The 24,287-nt window shown below is 45.3% G+C and overlaps 1 protein-coding gene across 4 annotated transcripts in view; it reads right to left on the bottom strand.

The window, feature by feature from the left end:
• Positions 1-24,287, bottom strand: part of PISD (phosphatidylserine decarboxylase) — a 57,324-nt gene that overhangs the window by 26,150 nt on the left and 6,887 nt on the right. For 2 of the 4 annotated variants that reach the window (XM_043979952.1, XM_043979950.1), the window contains exons 2-3: positions 8,533-8,612; positions 4,498-4,673 (exon numbers count right to left, since the gene is read on the bottom strand). In XM_043979952.1, the coding sequence (XP_043835887.1) occupies positions 4,498-4,673; positions 8,533-8,612 (256 nt within the window). Of the gene's footprint in view, positions 1-4,497; positions 4,674-8,532; positions 8,613-24,287 lie in introns of those variants that run through there. The other 2 variants (XM_043979949.1, XM_043979948.1) reach the window with 2 other exon arrangements.

Here is a 24,287-nt window from a genome sequence, read left to right as displayed (position 1 = left end):
AGGACCCGGCCTGGGCGGCACCAGGAACAGGAGGGGAAAAGCACCCGAGACAGAATCCTGAGCCATTAGGGAGTGAGGACACAGAGGCAGCGGGGTGACTTTTCAGGAAAAAGGAAATGGGAAGGGCAGATTTGGAGAAAAGGCCCTGCTCTGGATGTAGGATTGCTATTGGTGAGGAGGGCTACCTGTGCAGACGCGGGAATCATCCATGTTGAACCCACGAGCACTGATATAAGGACTTTCTGCCCCTTCTTCCAGCCAGTCCCTCCAAATCTACCTGTACTCAATCTCAATATGGAAGAGTTGGAAGAACATACCAGAGGAGGCAAGACCTGAGTTCTATTCCTGGCTTAGCCACGAACAGGCTGTATGACCTTGGACTAGTCACTTATGTCTCAGTTTCCTCATCTAGAAAACAAAGGGCCTGGGGGCGGCTAGGTGGCGCAGTGGATAGAGTACTGGCCCTGGAGTCAGGAGGACCTGAGTTCAAATCCGGCCTCAGACACTTAACACTTACTAGCTGTTGTGACCCTGGGCAAGTCACTTAACCCCAATTGCCTCACTAAAAAAAAAAAGTCTAGAAAACAAAGGGCCTGTATTTCCTCCCAACCCTGGCATCATCTGACTTTGTCCCAATTTCTGGGGCACAGCATCCCCATCCCCATCTAGGCTGCAACCTAGCACAATGTATACGCTCCACTACACCCATGAGTGTGTGTGCTCTTCACTTGTCTAACCAAATGGCGGCCCAAATGGAGGTGACTAATAACTAACTTGTGGGCTCGCACAACAATGATGACAATGGAAGGTCAATAGGCAAATGTGGCACCACAGGTTCCAATCTCTGATGCCGAGGCTGCCCTGACACAAGCCATTCAGAGGCATGGGGGCTAGAGGCCTGGCTTGGGAAGCCCTGCCCTTGAAGCTTATACTCTGCTGACACTGCCCTGGGAACCTGAGTCAAGAAATCCCCCAGTATACGAATGTAATGGAATCCTATTGTGCTGTAAGAAACAATGAGCAGGCAGATTTCAGAGAAACCTGGAAGGACTTGCCTGAACTGATGCTGAGTGAGATGAGCAGAACCAGGAGAACATTGTCCACAGTATCAGCAACACGGTGTGATGATCAGCTGTGACAGACTTAACTCTTCTCAGCAATACAATGGTCCAAGATAGTTCCAAAGGACTCATGATAGAAAACGTTCTCCACATCCAGAAAAAAAAAAGAACTGTGGAATCTGGATGCAGATCGAACCAAACTATTTCTATTGTTTTTGTTGTTGTTTTTCTTTTTTGAGGTTTTGCCTTTTTGCTCTGATTCTTCTCTCATAACATGACTAATGCAGAAATATGTTTAATGTGATTTACATCTATAACCTAGATCAGATTACTTGCTGTCTTGGGGAGGGTGGAAGGAGGGGACAGAGGGAGAAAAATTTGGAACTAGAAATCTTATAAAAACAAATGTTGAAAACTATCTCTACATGTAACTGGAAAATAAAATATTTATATGGGAAAAAAAAAAAAGAAAGAAATCCCCCAGCCTGCTTAATTACAGCCAACAGCTCCTCTGCCTGGGAAGAGTTTTCTCATTAACGGGAAGAACACACATGCACATTACAGTCCAGTTCACCATGTTTGGCCATCTCAGTGTGGCCCGTGGGTGTCCAAAGATGAGGCCTCATTCAGAAGGCGGTGCCTTCAATTTCTAAGAGCTTTCTTCCCCTCCTAAGAACTCGGTCCCCATTGGAGATGGTCTTTCTAGCCATATAGGGCAGTGAGGCCTGTGGTCGAGAGCGAGTCCCTTCTGCCAGGGCCACCATTGTACCCTCTGACCCAGCGACACTGGCCTCCTGGCTGTTCCATGAAGAAGATGCTCCTCCCCATTCCAGGCATTCTCGCCAGCTGTTTATCCCCCATGCCTGGAATGCTCCCCTCCCTGGCTTCCCTCTTTGGTGGTGGTTGTTGTTCAGTTGTGTCTGACTCCCCGTGACCCCATCTGGGGTTTTCTTGTCAAAGACACTGGAGGGATTTGCCATTTCCTTCTCCAGCTCATTGACAGATGAGGAAACTGAGGCAAACTGACTTGCCCAGGGTCAAACAGCTAGTCAGTGCCTGAGGCTGGATTTGAACTCAGCTCTTCCTGACTCCAGGCCCAGGGCTCTCGCCACTGTGTCACCCACCTTCACCCACATCTCAACTAAAATCCCATCTCATTCTGGGGCCTTCCCTGTTAGTTATCTCCTATCCCTCCTGCACATAGCTTGCTTTGTATGGATTTATTTGTTGTCCCCCCCCATTAGACTGTAAGTTCCCTGAGGGCAGAGACCATCTTTTGCCTCTTTCTTGGTATCCCCAGCGCTCAGCACAGTGCCTGGCACACAGGACGCACTAAATAAATGCCGAATGACCAAGAGTGGCTACCGTGACTAGAGTCCCATGGGAGCCACCACAGGAAACACTGAAGGGCCACTGAGGGACAGTTACGGCAAGACCAGGAAGCCTGGAGCTGGAATGAGGACTATGCGCCTGTGTGTGTGACTCCCCAAAGGAGGCCTTCCCGGGCCTCTCCTTTTCGTCAAAGTCCCATTCCCATCAGTTCACATGCCTTTCATCCTCCAAGCTTCCACGTGGGAAGATACAAGTCGGGCCTGAGGAGGAGAGGACAGAACGGGAAGGGGGCCAGAGGATGAACAAGGTTCCTCCACCCCTGGCACTGAGAGGTGTTGAACCCCGTGGTAGAACAGGAAGGCTGGTGATGTCCTCACAGCCCCACGGAATCCACACCAAAAGGCCGCGATATTCCGACAACGCACCAGCCTTCCTGCCCACGTCCTCTGTACACCAGCCTGTAGTGTGAACTGCAGTTCCAGGGGTTTCCTCCTAATTCTGGGGCACAGCCATGAGGGACAATCAAAAGGAAACTGACTTCTCAGGAGGAGCACCCCACAGAATAGTGTGCTTGCTCCTCCTCCATCATGAACTTTTTTGGGGGGTGGGACAATGAGGGTAAAGTGACTTGCCCAGGGTCACACAGCTAGTAAGTGTCAAATGTCTGAGGCTGCATTTGAACTCAGGTCCTCCTGAATCCAGGGCCAGTGCCCTATCCGCTGTGCCACCTAGCTGCCCCCGCATCACAGTTCTGTTGTGCTGCCAGGGCTGCCCAAGACGTATCCAAGTGAATGGGAAGCACCCACCTGAGGTGAGGAGGGCCTGCACCAGGGAGAGAATGGGGCACATATATATGCGAGACGTTAGAAAGGTAAAATCAACAGGTCTTGGCATTTGGGTCCATGAGAGGTGAGAGAGGCTAAGGAGCAGGAGCTGACACCTAAGCAGGAATCTGGAGGAGAAACGATCCCCAGGAGATGCTTTGGCCCTGACCAGGGGAAGGGGGGCTTCCTTGCAGCCAACTAGAGAGGAGCAAAGAAGGGGGCGAGAACAAAGAAGCCCTGAGCTGAAGGGGAAGCAAGCTGCAGGACCTGCCACCCGGGGCCCCTGTGTGCTCACGCTCAGCAGGGCAGCATCCTCAAGGCAGAGGGCTCAGTCTAACTGCCTGGCTTGCTCTGTCTGCTCCACCCAACAAACATTCCACTTCTTCCCAATCCAAGCCAAGGATCTTGTCCAGCCTACTTAGGAACTGACCTGTCCAGTCCTTCTCCCCCAAATTATCTCGCCCCAAACACCCCCTAATAGGGGCAGGTGTGACACTAAAAATACGAAGTCCTTCAACAATAACAGCTCTGCCTGAAACGCAGCAGATGCAAAGCAACTGGAGGGTGGCTTTGTACCCCATGCCCTGTGCCCACACAGCCTCCCTCCTGTCAGCTGGGGGGGGGGGGGCGGGGGCTTCAGGATCAGAGAATTAGAAACAAACGACTCGCCTACATTAGCTCCATCTAAGAACAACATATCAGCTTCCCAAGAGAGGGTGAGAGGACAGACCACTCTGGAAAGGGCAAATTCCATGACCCGAAAACACCTTTCACCAAAAGCACCTCCTGGAATCTGAAAACGGCAAAGCTCATTAGGTCTGTTTTGTGTAGACGACTCTGGGGGGTTGTGGAGCAGAAAATGGGTGTGTGCGTCTTTTCCACCATCCGTTCCATGGGGATCCAAGAGGCCGAGGAGCATCTCACAGTAAAGGAATGGGGCATCTTCATTCTAGTCCTCAATTTCTACTTATCCACATCACAAAACTACCACACCATTGAGCTCAAACATCAGACTGAGCAGTCTCGGGGTTGCAGCAGCTGAGATGCCAGGGAAACCACAGATACAACCCCCAAGGGACCCCAGGTTCCTAAGGGACGAATAGACAATGAAGACCAAAACAACTCAAAGGTGGCCACCCACGCATCAGCCACAGAAGGCGTCTACAACTGTGGCCGGCTGGCTTTATGGACATCACAATGAGACCAACGGGAAAGGGAGAGGATTCCAGAAAAAAGCCAAGCTTATGAGATGAAGTCACAAACATCTGTAAGTTTCCTACCTCCCACTCTCCTGCAAGCCTGGGTGGGACCTCGAATCCCAACCTCTCCAGCTCTTGATCCCTGTACTTCTCGTACTGACGGTACCCCGCATACCCGCCACCTGTGGCCACCAGGAAATGGAACGGGCGCAGGCGGAACAGTGCTCGGGAAGTGGCCGTGTGGAACTTCCTTGCATCTGTAACAAAAGGCAGGTAAGTGGTGAGCTGGGGAGGCACAGCTTCAGAGAAGGGAGCACAAACAGCGACTAGATGGGGAGAGTTCTCCATCTATTAACTCTATGGGAGGCTTCTCTGAATGAACTGGTCCGACCCTGGCCACGACATGCCAGCAGAGGAGTAACCTTGCGACCTAAGGACCCTGCTGGGCTTTGATGAGTTCAGTGACACTGAGGAACAATCTGTCAGGCAGAGGCAGAGGCTTGGAAGCCTTTCTGGTCAAAGGCCTTCCCTCCCTCTCCCAAGATGTCTCAATTCCAGCCAAAGAAATTCAGGGTTTAATCTAATTCAGCTTCTGGTCACCTTTTGCCCCTGAACAAACTTAGGATGGGGCCCATGAGGTCCCTTCAGCATCCTGCCCCCAGTCAGGTTCTCAAACAAAGAAACCCCATTCAGAGAGGAGGCAGCAGCCCAGAAAGATCAATCACTAGGGGCTCTAGTTGTCCTCTCTCAAGTTGCCTGGTGATGCCTCACCTGAGCACAGAGGTAGCCCTCGGTTCCTGAAAGCAATATTCATGGAACATGAGCTCCCCAGTGTATGGGACCAAGCTGGGAGGCTGCAAGAAAGGGCTGGGGTGGCACAGCAGATAGAGCACCGGCCTTGGAGTCAGAAGTACCTGAGTTCAAATCCAGCCTCAGACAGTTAACACTTACTAGCTGTGTGACCCTGGGCAAGTCACCTAACCCCAACTGCCTCACTTAAGAAAAAAAGAAAGGGCTGGGAAGGCCTCAAGTGCCTCCCATCTGTCTGAGGTCCAGCACAGCTCAGGGGGGAGCCTCACTGCCAGAAGGCTGGTCATGAAGTGATGGATTTGGGGGTTATGGGGACTCACAAAACAGGGAAAAAACTCCACAAGCTGAGCCTTCGTTCAATGAGATGGGCTTTTTTTTTCCCCACAGAGGCTGTGGCAGGAAGGGAGGAATGAATCCCCTGTTTCTAAACTGTCCACAAACGATATGGGTAAGATTCACTCAAGAGAAGACAGGATGGCTAGGCTACAACCAACACGAGGGCAAGCCCAATACCTACTGACATCTGGGAGAGCCCAGATCAGTCCAAACCCTGAAGCACTGAGAAGTGCTCTTCCTGCTCTCTTATTTTCCTTCTGAAATTGTGGAGGAATAACAAATGATCTTCCCCTGAGCGAGCCACTGAGGTTGCTGCTACCCATGTTCCATTTGGATTTCTTTTCTAGGCTTCCATCTTATGCCACTTCAGTGTGTATCTCCCTTCTTTTCCCGATTCTCTCTGAGCACCTTTACAACCTCCAACCCGGCAGGGAAGAGGAACTGCTCTCTTCTTCCAGACAAAAGATGGGGGGCTGGGGGAACCAGGATGCAAACAGCTGTCTCGCGCTGTTTTCCAGGACTTAAAGTCAACTCCCCGACACGTAAAGGGCCTACTGGAAAACGCTCACATCTCTTTAAAAACATTCAACTACATGTCTTTCACTCAACTAAGGGAAGGAGATGAATTCTTACCAAAAAAGGAACAGAGGCAATTACAAAAGAGAAAATCAAAGATTTGGATTGCGTGACATCTAAGAAGCTTCTGCACAAAGTTAATGTCTCTATGATAGGAAGGGAAGCAGTTGACTGAGAAAAAAACACCTTTGTATTAAATATCTCTCATAAGGGTTTGCTGTCTAAGACACATAGACAACAAAAAATCTGTAAGACCAAAAGCTATTCCCCAATAGGTAAATGGTCAAAGGGCATGGACAGTCATTTTTCTAAAAGACATTTGTAAACTATTAACGACCATATGAAAGAATGTTCCAAGTCACCAATCATAAGAGAAATACAAATGAAAATAAGCTTCACATTTCAGTCCATACAGAACAAATTGAGAAAAAGGACAGAAGATGGGAAGAATCAGGGGTGAAGGCCTATGTAAAGACAGGCAAGGCACTCTGCTGGTGGTGAGGCTGGGAAGTAGAAATGGGAAGACAACCATTTTAGAAAACCACCAGAATTCTGCAGATCAAGTCACTAAAACGTCCATACCTTTTATTTTATTTTATTTATTTATCTATTTATTTATTTTTTTTAGTGAGGCAATTGGGGTTAAGTGACTTGCCCAGGGTCACACAGCCAGTAAGTGTTAAGTGTCGGAGGCCGGATTTGAACTCAGGTCCTCCTGGCTCCAGGGTCAGTGCTCTATCCACTGCACCCCCTAGCTGCCCCTCATCTATACCTTTTGACAAAGCAATTCCACTGCTAACCATATGCCTCAAGTGGGTCACTGCTATGGAGTGCTTTTTGTGGTAATGAAGGACTAGAAACAAAGAGACAGATGCCCGCAGACTGGGGGATAGCAACACAAACTAATGTAATGGGATATTCCTATGCTCTAAAAATAAGAAGAATATGATAAATACAGAGAAGCTTGGAAAGGCTGACATGAATTGATGCCAAGTGAGGTAAGCTGGGCCAAGAAAATGATGCATACAACAATGAGAACAATGGAAATGGAAAACACACACACACACACAGAATCCATAGTGGGTGATGCAAAATTGCCACAAACTATCATGACCCCAAAGAAGAGACCAGAGAGGACACACCCTCCCTACTCCTTTGTAGAGAGAGAAGGTCCACATGGGCAGAATGCTGAACCAGCTTTTAGAGTGTTTCAATTTCTTCATCAGTTTTACCCATTTTTTTCATTAAAAACTGGCTTTGTTATATGGGATGGCTCTTTGGGAGGAGGAGGGAGGAAAGGCAGGGATAAGTGGGAAAATTTTGACAATGTAAAAAAATGTCAATGATAATTTATTTCAAAAACAACATAAAAAAGAAAATCAACACTGCAAAATTACAAAAACCAAGCTTAGCCTCAAAAAAGAAAAATGCAAGGATGCCCCTCCCCTCCCCTGGGGGGGGGGGGTTACCAAGACTCTGGAACATGGCACTGAATCTCCCATTTCTAATGTACTGGTTGGTTTTGCTGATTTCTCTGCTTTTTCTTCAGCCCCCCCTTCCCCCCAATTATCTGTTATAAGGGTTGGTTTGTAAGGGGAGGAAGAAAAATACAGAGGGATATTGAGGTGATATAAAAACAAAAGATATCCATGGAAATCTATTCAAAATCCCCAAACAATTCCTCTTCAGTCCCTTAGTTGCCTTGTTCTCTCAGTGTCCAAACACGTACATCTCATTCAGCTGAGCCCTCCACACCCATGATGGCACTGGGGCAGGGACATGTCCACCCAGACAGGGCACAGCCCATGAGTAATTTAGGGGAAGGTCTTTGGGAGCATCTGTGGCCCAAACTGCGCTGCCCTGCAGCAGTCGGTCTGGTGCCTGCTGCTCCAGGTACCTCCCACACAAAGCCTGTCCTTGGGTCTGACCTTTCCCTGAAGCCTTCCCTCCCGAGCCTGTCCTCTATCATCAGGGTCCTTTAGCACCTTGCTGCACCCACCCCACCATGGGAGGGCTCTGGAACAGGATGTCAGAGGAGACATGGAAACAAACAAAAGCCTGAGGTTCCAAGGGGAAGGAAGCTAATCCCTGCCTCCCTCATGATTTTCCCACTTTGCTCCCTACATGTCCATGACGTGGCCACTCAGGACCTTGAGAAGCCTTAGCCCACGGCAGAGGAAGGCAGTCACAGATCTGAAGAGGGGTTCAAAGTTATCTAATAAAATATCAAAGTCCAGGACACCCCTTTGTAATATGAGAGTGCAGAAACCACAGAAACTGACCAGCCTGATCATAAGTCAGCAGCTGCCTCTAAGGGTCCAAAGGGAAGATTCTGGCTATGTGGACATCAGCAGAATCTGCCAAGCAAAGCACAAGAGCAGAACTGTTACTTACCAGTGCGAAATGTGCAGACAGGTGGCCGCTTCCCGGACAGTAGAAAATGGCTCAGGTAAGAACTTCTCCACTGATGGAGGCTACAATTGGACAGAAAGGCACAATGAAAATATAGTTTTTTTTGGTTTTTTGTTTTTTTAGTGAGGCAATTGGGGTTAAGTGACTTGCCCAGGGTCACACAGCTAGTAAGTATTAAGTATCTGAGGCCGGATTTGAACCCAGGTACTCCTGACTCCAGGGCCGGCGCTCTATCCACTGCACCACCTAGCTGCCCCGAAAATATAGTTTTAAGGAAAAGTGAATAATTCATTCAGCCAATACCAACCAATTGCCCACTCAGTGCTAAGAATTGTAAGGGATCCAAAGAAAGGGAAGAGAGACACCATTTGCCCTCAAGGGCTCATCATTTAGGAGGGGCCCTTAAGCAAGATCCTGTCCCTGCCCCTGAACCTGTTTCCACCTCTGCAAAATGAGAGGGTTGGACCACAAAACATACACAAAGAGAATACATGGCAGACTGTTCAAATGCAGTACAGAGGCTGAAAGAGCTAGAGGAGTCTAGAAAGTGAAAAACAAACAAAAAAATACCCACTGAGGAATCCAGGGGAAGGGAGGCTTCTCAAGAAAGAGATGTGTGATAGGTGATAAAAGGAGGAGGATCTCCACAAGCTGTGGTTGGAGGCTAGTGTCGGGGGAGAAGACATTCTCAGAAGAGGGAGCATCCTAACCTCAGCATGGAGACACACAGCCCATCTGGGGAATGCAAAGTTCACCAGTGAGGCTGGAACAGAAGTCACACGAACAACCACCTAAGAGGAGAGAAGAGCTGGGAAGGAATAAGACCAGGCCAAACATGGAGGTTGTTAGTTACCAAGTGAGGAAGAATGGTCTTCATTCAGTAGGATACAGAAAACTCCTGAAGAGGTAGTGAGGGGTGGAGGGTAAGGGGGTGGGGAGATGATTAAAGTCAAACTGAGAAAGACTGGAGCAAGAATTTCAATTAGGAGTAAAAATAATGTAAAATAGGATGATAGCTATGGAAATAGAGAGAACATAGTAGATTGGCCAAGATTTCTGATCTCAGCCCCAAGAAAAGGCAAAGAATACCATTCTGGGAAACATCAAGTAAGAAAACCTTATCTATTGGGGCAGCTAGGTGGCACAGTGGATAGAGCACCAGCCCTGGAGTCAGGAGGACCTGAGTTCAAATCCCGCCTCAGACACTTAACACTTACTAGCTGTGTGACCCTGGGCAAATCACTTAACCCCAACTGCCTCATTAAAAAAGAAAAAAAGAAAACCTTATCTATCATACAATAGGATTTCTGCTCCTTTAGGGCTCAATTTTTTTTTTTTAAATGAGAGGAGGGGTTGGGGGACTGGGTCCAGACCTATGATTTCATGGTAGAAGAATACTCCCAGCATAGAAATTCATTTCACTAATAGAGATCAGCCACTCCTTGGTAACTTTCAGTATCAGATTTGCCTGGGGAAACCCAAGGGATACAGAGCTATTAGTGTCAAGGAGCAGGACTCCCAAGGATTCTCAATCTTCCAAACTCTCACTTACTAAAAGAGTCACCATTTCAGTGATCACCTAGGCTTCACCTTGTCTAGTCTTACCATGTCCACACATGTGACATGAGAAGAAAAAAAGCAAACGACTTGCTTACCGGTGCCATCTATGCTTAGCTTGGGAAGGACAGGGTTTGTCAAACCATATTCCATAGAACTAGGGTTCCATGGGGTGATTTTAATGACTGGATTTTTTTTTTCATATTTGAAATTTAAACTGAAACATTTCTAACTTTCATTCTTTCCCTCTCTAGCTTTAAAGGTGGTGAAGAAAGGAACACCCAAACTAGGAGTCAATGAGTCCAAGCTCTACCAATAGCACCTGCAGTGACTCTGGGCAAGTCACTTCTTCCCTCCTCCATGAAACGAAAGGGTTTGGAGGGCAGCTAGATGGCGCAGTAGATAAAGCACCAGCCTTAGATTCAGGAGAACCTGAGTTCAAATCCAACCTCAGACACTTGACACTTACTAGCTGTGTGACCCTGGGCAAGTCACTTAACCCTCATTGCCCTGGGGGGGGGGGGGAGGGAGAGAGAAAGGGTTGGATGGGATGCTCTCTAAAGTCCCTTCCAATACTGGTGATCTATGCTCTAAAGACCCTCCCAAGTCTGAATTCTGTGTTTTATTAGGAAATATACAGATAAAGAGGAGAATATCCATAAATGGGCAACCAGAATGATGAAGGGCCTTAAGTTCCTGCCACATAAAAAAACTGGTAAAGTCTCTGGTGGTGTTTTGTTTGGAGAAGCCTCAAGGGAGACGGGCTAACTGCCTTTACATGTTTAAAGGCCTGTCACGGGGAAGAGGAATTAGCCTCTGATACCGAAGACAATGGGTAGGAGCTGTAAAAAAGCAAGTACAGGGGACGACATCGGAACAGCGGGAGTGATTTCCAAGTTGCGGACTTCCCCTCCACTAGAGGCCTTCCAGCAAAAGCTGAGCACTGGCCAGGCTGTTTATGAGTGGTCATCATGGAAGGGATAACTGTATATAATCTACATCTCCTGCACACATCCTCTCTTCTCTCCTCCACTCACAACCAGCACCATGATGTAGGTCCTCACCATCTCCACACAGTCCTCCTGTCTCCAAGCTCTCTTCCCTCCCATCCATCCTCTCTACAATGCAACCAAAGCCACTCTGCTCTTTTTTTAAAAAATTATTTATTTATTTAAGTTTTCAACCTTTGTTTAGATAAGACTTCCAATTTCAAATTTTTCTCTCTCCCTCCCCTAGACAGCCTGCAATCTGATATATAACATTAAACACATTTCTGCATTAGTCATGTTGTACAAGAAGAATCAGAGCAAGAAGGAAAAACCTCAAAAAAGAAAAACAGCATCAAAACCAGAAGAGATAGTATAGTCCAGTCGGCGTCCATATTCCAGTTTCTTTTTTTTTCTTCTGGATTTGGAGAGCCTTTTCCATCATGAGTCCTTTGGAACTTTCTTGTTCCATTGGATTGGTGAGAAAAATCTAGTCTATCACAGTTGATCAACACACGATGTTGATGATACTGTGCACAATGTTCTCCTGCTTCTGCTCATCTCACTCATCATCAACCCATGCAAGAGCCTACAGGTTTCTCTGAACTCCTCCTGCTCATCATTTCTTACGGCACAATAGTATTCCATTACATTCATATACCACAACTTGTCCAGCCATTCCCCAATTGATGGACATCCCCTCAACTTCCAATTCTTTGCCACCACAAAAAGAGCAGCTATAAATATTTTTGTACATGTGGGTCCTTTTCCCTTTTCCATGATCTCTTTGGGGAGAAGACCCAAAAGTGGTATTGCTGGGTCAAAGGTATGCATAGCTTTATAGCCCTTTGGGCATAATTCCAAATTGCGCTCCAGAATGGTTGGATCAGTTCACAGCTCCACCAACAATGCATTAGTGTTCCAATTTTCCCACAGCTTCTCCAACATTTATTATTTTCCTTTTTTGTCATTTTAGCCAATCTGATAGGTGTCAGGTGGTACCTCAGAGTTGTTTTAATTTGCATCTCTCTAATCATTAGAGATTTAGGGCATTTTTTCATATGGGAATAGATAGCTTTGGTTTCTTCATCAGAAAACTGCCTGTTCCTATCCTTTGACCATTTCTCAATTGGGGAATGACTTGGATTCTTATAAATTTGATTTAGTTCCCTATATATTTTAGAAATGAGGCCTTTATCAGAAGTACTGGCCATAAAAATTGTTTCCCAGCTTTCTGCCTCCCTTCTAATTCTGGATGCATTGCTTCTGTTTGTACAAAACCTTTTTAATTTAATGTAATCAAAATCATCCATTTTGCATTTCATAATATCTTCTATCTCTTGTTTGGTCATAAACTATTCTCCTTTCCAAAGATCTGAAAGGTAGACTATTCAGCAACTCTATTCTTTTTTTTTTTTTTTGAGGCAATCAGGGCTAAGTGACTTGCCCAGGGTCACACAGCTAGTAAGTATCAAGTGTCTGAGGCCGGATTTGAACTCAGGTCCTCCTGAATCTAGGGCTGCCCCAACTCTATTCTTAAAGCAGGGGTCTGACCATGTTACTCCCCTGCTCAATAAGCTCCGATAGCTCCCTATTGCCTCTAGGAGAAAACAGAAGACTCTTTTCCTGTCAGTATGCCCCCGCCCACCTATTCCCAAACTTGTAACACAAGACTCTTCTTTACATACTCCACAGTCCAGCAAGCTTGGCTTTCCTGATGCTTTCTCCTATCTGAGTCTTTGTGTTTTCCATGGGGGAATTCCTTCCCAATACTTCTTGGAAATGTATATGTTTTTCTGAATCTCAAATCCTGAAGAAGAAAAAAATCAGTTAAGAAACTAGGTGGGGGCAGCTAGGTGGCGCAGTGGATAGAGCACCAGCCCTGGAGTCAGGAGTACCTGAGTTCAAATCTGGTCTCAGACACTTAACACTTACTAGCTGTGTGACCCTGGGCAAGTCACTTAACCCCAATTGCCTCACCCCCCCCCCAAAAAAAAAGAAACTAGGGGAAAATATGAGAATTGTCTCGAGAGAATTAAAGGTTGACAATCAACAAAGAGACATTAGTGGTCCAAAGGAATCCACCGATATCAAGCTGAAAGCAAGAGCAAGAAATGCTGACATGCAGCGTCAAAGGAGAAGGTTAACATTTCCAGGAACTGGGACACGGCACAAAGAAGAGAAGCAGTCCCAATTTAATTGGTCAGCCAGGCTTTTAAGTACTTCCATGTTCTAAATGGGTGTCTGTGGTCCTGGCTACTGCTAACCATGAGTCATTCAGGAAAATAAATAGTAATTAGTTCATATGCACAGTAAACTTTATCCTGTGAGTGGTGGTCCAATAAATAACAAGTCCTGAAAGCAAAGAAAGTCCTTAAATTGGTGATTCTGTGTAGTGTGGTTAATCTTGCAGGGAGATCTGAATGCTGAATTATTTGGATACTACCCAATTATGTTCACTGGCATTTTCCAGGGTTTAAATGGTACTATTGGCTAAAGCTCTTTGTAAGTACTACCAAACTGAGTATTTCTTATTTGTAAAACAATTTTTTAGATCTCCAGAGTGAGTAAAGAATATGAAGAATGTTGAAAGTATCTTAAGAAAAACAAAGGAAATCATTCTGCTCAATGACATGTTTTAAATTGTTACAATATGGAGGGCCACAATAACAATAAACTATGCATTTATTATCTTTTTTTTTGTTTTGTTTCTATGATTTGTTGTTTGGCCCATTCATTCTTTAGAATGAAATTATTTAGTTTCCAATTGATTTTCGTTCTACTTTTCCCTGGCTCTTTCTTACATGTAATTTTTATTGTATCATGATCTGAAATATTGTCTTTTTTTACAGAAAACTTTGGAAACTTTTAGTATAACCTTATCATAGAAAAATGACTCATTCATTATTTTAGTCATTCATTATTGTTATTTAAAAACCTTTAAGTAAAATGTTTTCCTACTCAGCTGATGTCCTGGATTTCATGATGCCCAAAAAATCATTCCATGAGATGAAATCAATTCTGAAACTCACACCTCCTTAACTTCATTGTGCCCCTTTGTCCCTTTTCAGCTTTTTAATGTGTTGTCTTCCTCCATTAGACTGTGAGCTCCTTGAGGGCAAAGACTGTAGTCCTAGTACTTAGCACAGTGCCTGGCACATAGTAGGTGCTTAATAAATCTGTATTAATTCCTGAACAAGAAAAAGAGACAACTTAGGACTCTGGGAATTCCCTGGACTTGAGATTCCCAAATTCAAAGGATTATTATTTGTCAGGAATTTGGAAACACTAGTTTGTACAAGTTGTTTCTCATGCCTGAAACAATTCCTTTCTCCTTTCCACCTCATGGTGTCTCTTGATTTTACCAAAGCTCAACTCCAATATCACTTCCTACAAGACGCCTCTGCTGATTCCCCAGCTGTGGTGCTCCTCATGTTGCGTCCCCCAAGAGAATGTAAGCTCCTTGAAGACAGGGACTGTTTCCTGCTTGTCTTTGTATCCAATGGTCTAGAGCACAATAGGCGCCTAATAAATAGTTCTCTGGTCATTCATCTCACTCCCAAGGGACCAAGCCACAGTAACTATATTAACAAACTCAGCACTGTTCTTATGGAAGTGGTGATAACCACACAGATTGACTTCAAATGACATCCTCCTTCTAAAGGCTGAACTTCTATCAAAGGAAGGAGAGTCACCCACAGGGAAATCACATATTACACCATCACTGCTCTGGCAAATTCTTCTCGTCAGCAACAACAGTGACCCTCTGGGCCCAGAACAAGCCACCACCAGATGTAAAGGTCTTGTCTTGGTCCTCACTTGGCACTCATCAGTGTCCTCTGCCCCTCAGACTGGAAAGCCCCCAAAGGTCAGTGAGGCCTGCCATCTCTTCATTCCTGCCCTGGCTGCACTTGGCATCCTCTATCACCTGCCACCCTACCCCACCCCCTCGCTCTTCTAGCTCGCCCTTGTGTGTTATCTTCCACCATTATACTGTAAGTTCTTTGAGGGCAGGAGTTGACTTTCTTTTTTGTATGCCCAATGCTTCGAGTAGTTCCTGGCACACAGTAGGCATTTAATAAATGTTTACTGACTGAATACTCAATGTTCTGCATGAGGAAAAGGAAATGATGCTCATGAAAATGGGAAAAATCATTCTACCTGTCCCCATAATATATACAAAGGAGGAGGCTCTATTTTAAAGGAACTCAGATCAATTCTCCACACCTCTAAAAGCTGAAAATGCCTCAAAGAAAGGGAGAACAGTCAGTATTTATATCCCCAAAAGCTGGCCAAGAAGACATCAGCAATTACCAAGCAATAGGCCTTGTTTCTTGTCTCTAGAAAATCTTCCCGAGAGCAGTCCATGTGCATGTGGAGGGTATCTGTCCCCTGATGAAAACATCTAAATCTTTCAAGAAGATCACATCTCATCATCCCCCTACTGACAACATATAGGGACTTTCAAGTCCACCTGCTGTTTGGTTTTGAATTACAAAACTGCTTTTGACTCAGTAGATCAAGCCCCCTTAAAGATTCTCCCTTAATAAAGGGGAGGGGGGACCTCCATCATAGAGGGGAAAGTCATAAGAGACTCCTTGATAAAAAGAACCACAGACCACTGTATCCGAAGATCCATGTCAAGCACGTCTGCCAAAGATGTGTGTGTGTGTGTGTGTGTGTGTGTGTGTGTGAGAGAGAGAGAGAATGCTATTTTGTCATCCTCATTACACAGATGAGGAAACCACATAACCCAGTAAGGTGAATAGATTTGTTCAGGATCACAGTGCTAGGAAATGGTGGAAATGGTAGAACCAAGACACAAACTTGGGCCTTTTTCACTGTCTCCATCAGACCAATGAATCAATAAGCATTTATTAAGCGATTATACTATGTGCTGGGAGCAAAAGGGACAAAGAAAAGACACCAGCACTGTGCTCATGAGGACCATGGGCAAGCCAAGGAAACAAAAAACTCTAACAAGGAAGACTGAAGAACACAGAAGAGAGTTCCAGACAAAGCACTAAGAGAAACTGGAGGAGGGAAAGATCACTTGCATGTGGGAATGTTCCTACCCCTTTGAATAAAAGATCAGCAAGGAGAAAATGTCTATTAATAGCATGGTACATTAATCATTTGTTCATAAACTATTTACGAGTGACGTATGGCCTTTAAGAACTACTGAAAGATTTTTTTTTTTGGTCAATCAGCATCATTAATTGCCAGGAAACATTATGGAGCACTGTGTGTACTCTGTAACCAATGTGCTGATCAGTAAAACGGGTCAGGTGAAAAATAACTTCTGAGAGTGGTTGGTCCCCTTAGAGGTGGCACGGCTGCTGCCGTCCGACTCAGGTAAGGCTTGTGGTCCAATCATTACTTTGGTTTCTTGGCCCGGAGATCACCGCAGAAATGAAGACCTGAGATGTATTAGCTACACACCCACCCAGACATTTATTCACACCTGCAGTTTCTTTTTTTTTCTTTTGGAGGCACTCAGGGCTTAAGTGACTTGCCCAGGGCCACATAGCTGGTATCTTAGGCAAAATTTGAACTCGGGTCCTCCTGATTCCAGGGCTGTATCCACTGTGCCACCTGGCCAGCCTTATACCTGCAATTTCAAAGCATTTTCTGCAAATTAAATGTTTGGCATCTGATTCAGTTACAAAGCCTCTTTTTCAATTCTCCCACCTAACCTTTCATACCCCTGCTCTCTCAGCCTATGTCTGAAGGCTAACATGAGAGAAGGCCAGGCATCTGTACAAATCCTACATACAGCCCAGCGATTTGACAAACAGTGTCCTCCACTGTTAGTTCTTTCCCTCCTTCACGACCACCCTCATTTTCTATGTTCTCTATCTATACCTACTCTCTAATTGAATTTGGAAGTAAAGGGACCTTGAGAAATCATCTAATGCAAATGCCTTATTTGACAGAACTAGGCTGACACCAAGGGCCTCCAACTTCAAATGTAGGCTCCCATTCCCCCCCCCCCCCCGCCCCGCACTGTCCAAGAGATTGACCTTCTCCCAGGTCTTGTACATGGAGATGTCTCCTAGATTACTGCCACTAACCCACAGGAATCTCTCTGTGGATGTGGTTCTAAAACCTGACTGAAGAACCTTCAGCTACATTGCTAAATTTTCAGGGAACAGAATAGAATAAAGAAGCCTACTGTCACAGGCTCTGCCATCCCGTGCCTAATCACTAATGAAAGGAAAGCTGTACAAAAGAGAAGCAGTCTCTTTTTTTTAAGTGAGATTATTCGCTTTGCAAACACGTCAGAAACAGGCATTACTGGGCAGCTAGGTGGTGCAGTGGATAGAGCACCGGCCCTGGAGTCGGGAGTACCAGAGTTCAAATCTGGCCTCAGACACTTAACATGTACTAGCTGTGTGACCCTGGGCAAGTCACTTAACCCCAATTGCCTCACTTAAAAAAAAAAAAGAAACAGGCATTACTGTAGTTATCAGACCTTCCGCTAGATAATGGCATCTTCCTCTTGACAAACTTGTTTCAACAGAAGGGGTCACCTCTGTGATATCAAGCACCTCATGCACTTCAAAGACATGACTCTGAAGCGTCATCTAACAACCAAAGGGGACCTTCACAGGAGAAGTTAAGAAACCCTGGCTTAGAGCCTCTGCCAGTTGAAAAGCATTTGTAATGTGCCAGTGCCGGGCTGGGCCGGGCCAAGTGCTGGGGGTTCAAAGCAAGGCAAAGACAGTTCCTACTTCCAGGAAGCTCACGTTCTAAATGGGGTGAAAACATGAGCATACCCACCTACAATAAAGATACAGGCAATGTCGCTGGAAGGCAAAGTCAAAGGGAAGGGACTGGGAATGGGAGAAAGCAGGAAAGACCTTCTGCAGAAGGCAGGATTTGAGCTAAGCCTTGAAGGAAGGTAAAGCTGGGAGGACGGATCCAAGAGGGGAGGCTCAGGCTGAGGAACAATCCAAGGCAGCATCGAAGGAGAGAAGAGGATGGATGAACAAGACTTGACAAACAGACGGGCTCCGTGGGATCGTTGGATCAAGTGAGGAGAGAGACAGGCATGTTTATGTGTGCCAAGGAAGGGGCCGGTAAACAACCAGAGATGACAGAGTGGGCAATCTTCTACAAGGCCGAAGGGACTGAGGGTGCACACGAGAAGGGTTTGCCTTTGTTCTGAAACCTGGGTGCCTGAGGAGGTGATCCAGGAAGACGTCGGAGTGACAGGAGATGAAAAAGAAGCTCTCTGATGACGGCCCCAGTTTCTTTGGGGAGTAGGAGACAAGGAAGGCGCTCGGCTGACAGCACGTGGAAACCCAGAGCCGGGGGCGGCTTGAGGAATGACGAGAATATGTGTGGTGGGTGGGCCAGCGCGTGGTCTCGCTGCAGCAGGGAGAGCCCGGCTGAGGCTTAACAAATCTGTGAGAGATTCAGGCTCAGTAACACATGAACAGAAGGGGACCCGGCAGCTGGTGAAAGTAATCCACAGCTGGGGTTTGGCAAAAGGTGATGGGAGGCAGGACAAGTGTTTCCAACATACTGTACAGAGCTGAAGGTCAAAAGAGCAAAGTAGCAGCACCGACAGTGCACTGCTAGCAGAGCCAGCGAAAGGGGGGGCCGAAGAGAGAACTGTTGTGCGTGACGGCCTATTTGTGATGGGTTTTACTTCTCCTGCCTTCTCAATGGGTGGGGCAGGAGGGAATTCAGTTCAGAGTTCAAGATAGAAAATAAAATTAAAATGGAAAATCTTTAATGGGGGAGAAAAGAAAAGAAATTCCTATCAATCATAGCACCCTTGTGTGCAGGGTGATCCCAAAGCTGATGTACAAGTTTATGTTTTAATAGCTTAAAGCTGTATTAAAACTTTTGGGGGGGCAGCTAGGTGGGGCAGTGGATGGAGTACCGGCCCTGGAGTCAGGAGGACCTGAGTTCAAATCCGACCTCAGACACTTAACACTTACTAGCTGTATGACCCTGGGCAAGTCACTTAACCCCAATTGCCTCACTAAAAAAAAAAAAACTTTGGGGTCACCCTGGTTCTATCAAACAAAACCCAATAGGAAGAATTCAGGAGAGCGCTGAGGGCCGTGTATGTGGATTTGGGAGTCATCTCCCCAGAGAAAATGGTTGAACTCATGGGACCTGCTGAGATCACCCAAAGAAGAGAGAAAAGGGCCCTCGACAGAACCTTGGGATGGACATGAGAATATGGGGGGCCCTAGGATGGCCTTCCAAGGAGACTGAAAGGACATCAGTGGGAGTGAGAATGACATGAGCACCACGCCTGGGGGACTGTCCAGAAGCAGGGCAGTCGGTGGCATCCAGCCATCCCAGCAAGGGAACCCCCCCTCCCTGAAGGTTTTATTCCCCATCTCCTGGCTCCATCCACCTCTGCTCCATAAATCACAAATTCGCTTTCATTTTTTTTTTTTTTGGTGAGGCAACTGGGGTTAAATGACTTGCCCAGGGTCATACAGCTAGTAAGTGTTAAGTGTCTGAGGCCAAATTTGAACTCAGGTCCTCCTGAGTCTAGGGCGGGTGCTCCATCCACTGCGCCACCTAGCTGCTCCTCGCTTTCATCTTAAACCTCTTTTTCCATCTTCTGGCACTCACTGAAGCCTGACTCCCTCCGGATAACACACCTTCTCTACCTGCCCTTCCAATACTGGCTGCACTTCCCCCCTGCTCCCCACCCTCTTCCCCTCCCAGGTGGGATCATCCTTGTTCCTCGTGGATACCTCTGGTCCTTATGTCTCTTACCCACTCTCACTAAGCAATCTCTCCTCCATTAAGCTCCACCCTTCAGATTTATCACCCAATCTTGATCCTCCATGGCCATCATCCATCCCCTAGAATATTTTTGTTCCTTTCCCAGTGAGTTCAAGACCTGGCTCACACTTTCCATCACGCCTCCTGCTTTCATGGTAGGAGACCTCAACAGCCATAATACGTTCCCTCCAATACCCTAATCTCCCAATTTCCTCTGCCGCCTCAGCAATACACAGACATGGTCATACCCTCAATCTGGGTGCCATTCACAAGGGTTCTTATTTTCATGAACTCTGAAATTCCTTTATGTGACCATGATCTTTTTTGTTTGTTTCTGGGGTTTTTTGTGGGGCAATGAGGGTTAAGTGACTTGTCCAAGGTCACACAGCTAGTGTCTAGTGTCTGAGGCCAAATTTGAACTCAGGTCTTCCTGAATCTAGGGCTGGTGCTTTATCCACTGCGCCACCTAGCTGCCCCCATATCTGACCATGATCTTTTAGCACAGCATCTTTCTCTAGGCCTTATGACTCTTAACCCTGTTCTTCAAGCTCACCATACCCTATATTCCCTTCACCCACATTATCCACAGCCAAAGAAAAGGAAATATACTTCAGTCTGCCCTCTCAGTGCATCACTTCTCTACCTGTAGGGGATGAATCCTTTGGAACTGTGCTGGGTCACTGTGTTGAGCAGAGCTGCTCAGTCTTTCAGAAGTGCTTTGTTTTTTAGGATATTGCTGTTACTTTGCTGATTCTTCTCCTATATAAGGTTTTTCTGAAGCAATTCACTTCAGCATTTCTTTTTTTTTTTTTTTTGGTGGGGGCAACAGGGGTTAAGTGACTTGCCCAGGGTCACACAGCTAGTAAGTGTCAAGTGTCTGAGGCCGAATTTGAACTCAGGTCCTCCTGAATCCAGGGCCGGTGCTTTATCCACTGTGCTATCTAGCCACCCCCTCAGCATTTCTCAAAGAACAATACTGTGAGCTTACTTTCTATCCTGCAACTTAGCTGCATTTATTATTTCACTAAGTTTTTGTTGGCTCTTCAGGGTTTTTTAAGTAAATCAAATCATCTGCCAAGGCAATAATTCTGTTTCTTCTTTGCCTATGCCTATTTCCTCAATTTCTCTCTCTTGTCTTAATTGTTAGAGCATAAATCTAGAACTATGTTAAAATAGTAAAAGCTATGATGGGCACCCTTGCTCATCCATGATCTTACCAGAGAAACCTCTGAATTTTCTCTATTAATTACATGTTTGCTTTTGGTTTAGGATATTAAGGACCCTCTATTCCTGTGGTTTCTAGTGTGCTTGGGTGTGCGTTTGTGGGGGGTTTTTTTGGGGGGGGGTTGAGGCAATTGGGGTTAAGTGACTTGCCCAGGGTCACACAGCTAATAAGTGTTAAGTGTCTGGGGCTGGATTTGAACTCAGGTCCTCCTGAATCCAGGGCCAGTGCTCTATCCGCTGTGCCACCTAGCTGCCCCCTGTGCGTCTGTTTTTTTGTTTTGGTTTGTTTTTTGCGGGGCAATGGGGGTTAAGTGACTTGCCCAGGGTCACACAGCTAGTAACTGTCAAGTGACTGAGGCCGGATTTGAACTCAGGTATTCCTGAATCCAGGGCCAGTGCTTTATCCACTGCGCCATCTAGCTGCCCCCTTCCCCTTTTTAATTCTTGAGATAAAGAATTTGGTTTTCTTCTTTTTCAAAATCTGACTGGCTAATGGCTTACCGATTTTATTAGTTTTATCAATTCAATGGAACTCTTACTTTCAATTCTACAAAACTTTAGATCCCTTTGTTTGCTTAGTTGGAGTTTTTGATTTACTGTTCAACTTTTTTACTTATGTCCCCAATTAACTGATTTCCTGTCTGTCTTGTTGACAAAAGCATTTAGAGATATAAATTTTCCTCTAATTACTACTCTGGCTAAACCCATAAATTTTGGCTTGTTGTCTCATTATAGTAATCTTCTTGCATGGAATTTCTTGTTTCTACAACTTGTTCTTTGACCCACCAGTTATTTATAAGTATTATTTAGTCTCCGAGTATTTTTAATTCTTTCTTCAAAAGTCCTTTATTAAATATAATTTCTGTTGCACTGTAATGAGTAGATGATGTGTTTCATACTTCTGCTTTTCAACTGGCATTTTTATGCCTGAATATTTGTAAAGGTACCATATATGTCTCAGGAATATTCAGATTCTTTCCTATTCTTCTTCATAATCACCAGGGATCTATCATTTCCATTCTACTATCTATTTCTCCTTCCATTGTGACGGACTTTTCCTTTAAGATGGATGTGATACTCTTTGGTGTATCTATAGTAAAGTAGGGATAGTGATTCATTATCTTTGGAGCCTTGAATCAGAAAGCGATTTCCTTCCTCATCTCTTATTATCACACCTATATTCGTGGTAGCCTTATCTGAACTGCTTTATTTGCATTTAGTTGAAACAGAATAGATGTTTGCTCTAGTTCTCAGTGAACCTTTGTTTCCAGCATGCTTCTTTCACACATCATATTGTTGGATTCTGTTTTCTAATGCATTCTGCCATCCTGTTCCACTGGGGGCAAGTTCATCCTAGCCATAGTTATGGTTGTTAATTGCATGCTCCCCTCCATCCAATCCTCATTCTTCTTTCTCCTACCCTTTCCCCCAGTTTAGAAACAAGAATATGGTAAAAAAGGAGTTTGGGGGCAGCTAGGTGGCGCAGTGGATGGAGCACCAGCCCTGGAGTCAGGAGTACCTGAGTTCAAATCCGGCCTCAGACACTTAACACTTACTGGCTCTGTGACCCTGGGCAAGTCACTTAACCCCAATTGCCTTACTTTAAAAAAAAAAAGGAGTTTGAACAACCTCTGTCATCTGTAAGTGAAGGGACCTGTTTTCTGCTCTGTTGCAGCTTTTCTCCTCCCCTGGCCCTATGCTGATTCCAGGTTTTTAATTCTTTCCTCCTTTTCTTTTTTTTTTTTAATTTTTTAGTGAGGCAATTGGGGTTAAGTGACTTGCCCAGGGTCACACAGCTAGTAAGTGTTAAGTGTCTGAGGTCCTCCTTTTCTTTTAATGAAGCCTTCCCATTCCTCTCACCAACACTGCAATAGGTTTTATGACTCTTCTCCTACCTAGCCTTCTCTCTCAAACCCCAAGCCCCTCCCTCCCTCTCCCTTCTTCACCTTTTTTCCCTTATTTCCCTTTGGAGTTTAATGTGTTTCTATAACTGTCATGTGGGTGTATACATTATTTAAATTCATCTTTCTTTATCTGATTCAGATGAAAGTGAGATTCATGGGATGCCTGTTATTTCTACCTTTTACTTACACCATTTGCTTCCTCCAGATTTAAACAATTCTTCATGATAGGGATTTCCATCCCTTTCTTCCTCATTATAGTTCCTAGTTCTTCCCATTTCTATCCTCTCTTCAGACCATCAAAACAGAACAAAACCACTCACAAGCCCTGTCTGTCATATTTACCTTACTCTATGACCCTTAAAGAGATGAGAGTGGGGCAGCTAGGTGGCGCAGTGGATAGAGCACGGGCCCTGGAGTCAGGAGTACCTGAGTTCAAATCCGACCTCAGACACTTAACACTTACTAGCTGTGTGACCCTGAGCAAGTCACTTAACCCCAATTGCCTCCCTAAAAAAAAAAAAAAAAAGAGATGAGAGTTCTGAGAGGGAGTGAGTGAACCTTATTCTCATCAGAATTAGCTCAAAGAGGGAATAACATACACACTCAATTGGGTATAGAAATCTTACCCTGCAGGAAAACAGGTGAGGAAGGGGATGGGGGGGGGGGCGGGGCACAGGATAACAGAAGAGAAGCAAATTGAGGGAGGGGGTAGTCAGAAGCAAAACATTTTTGAGGAGGGACAGGGTGAAAGGAGAAAATAAAACAGGGGGAAAGGATGGAGTGAAATACAGTTAGCAATAGTAACTTCAAAAAAAAATTTGAAGCAAGTTTCTGAATATGTCATTTCCCAAATGATAAATGATCAAAAGATATAAATAGTTTTCAGGTGCAATAATCAAAGCTATCTATAGCCATATGAAAAAAAATGCTCTAAGTCACTATTGAATGGAGAGATGCAAATCAAAACAATTCTGGAGTGCTACCTCATACCTATGAGATTAGCTAAGAGGAAAATGACAGATATTGGAGGGGATGTGGGGAAAATGAGACATTAATGCATCGTTGGTGGAGTTGCAAACTGATTCGACCATTCTGTAAAGCAATTTGGAACTATGCCCAATGGGCTGCTAGATCTGCATCCAATAAGAGATAATAAAACAAAAAAGGAAAAGGACCTGTGTGTACAAAAATACTTATAGCAGCTCTCTTCTGGTGGCAAAGAATTAGATATCGAGGGGATGCTCATCAACTGGAAATAGCTGAACAAAATGTAGTATGTGATTGTGATGGAATACTACTATGCTAT

Source organism: Dromiciops gliroides, chromosome 1, assembly GCF_019393635.1.
Source record: "Dromiciops gliroides isolate mDroGli1 chromosome 1, mDroGli1.pri, whole genome shotgun sequence".
Classification (NCBI taxonomy): domain Eukaryota; kingdom Metazoa; phylum Chordata; class Mammalia; order Microbiotheria; family Microbiotheriidae; genus Dromiciops; species Dromiciops gliroides.
The sequence above is the reverse complement of the archived record's forward strand: the minus strand, read 5'-3'. Positions and strand labels throughout refer to the sequence as shown.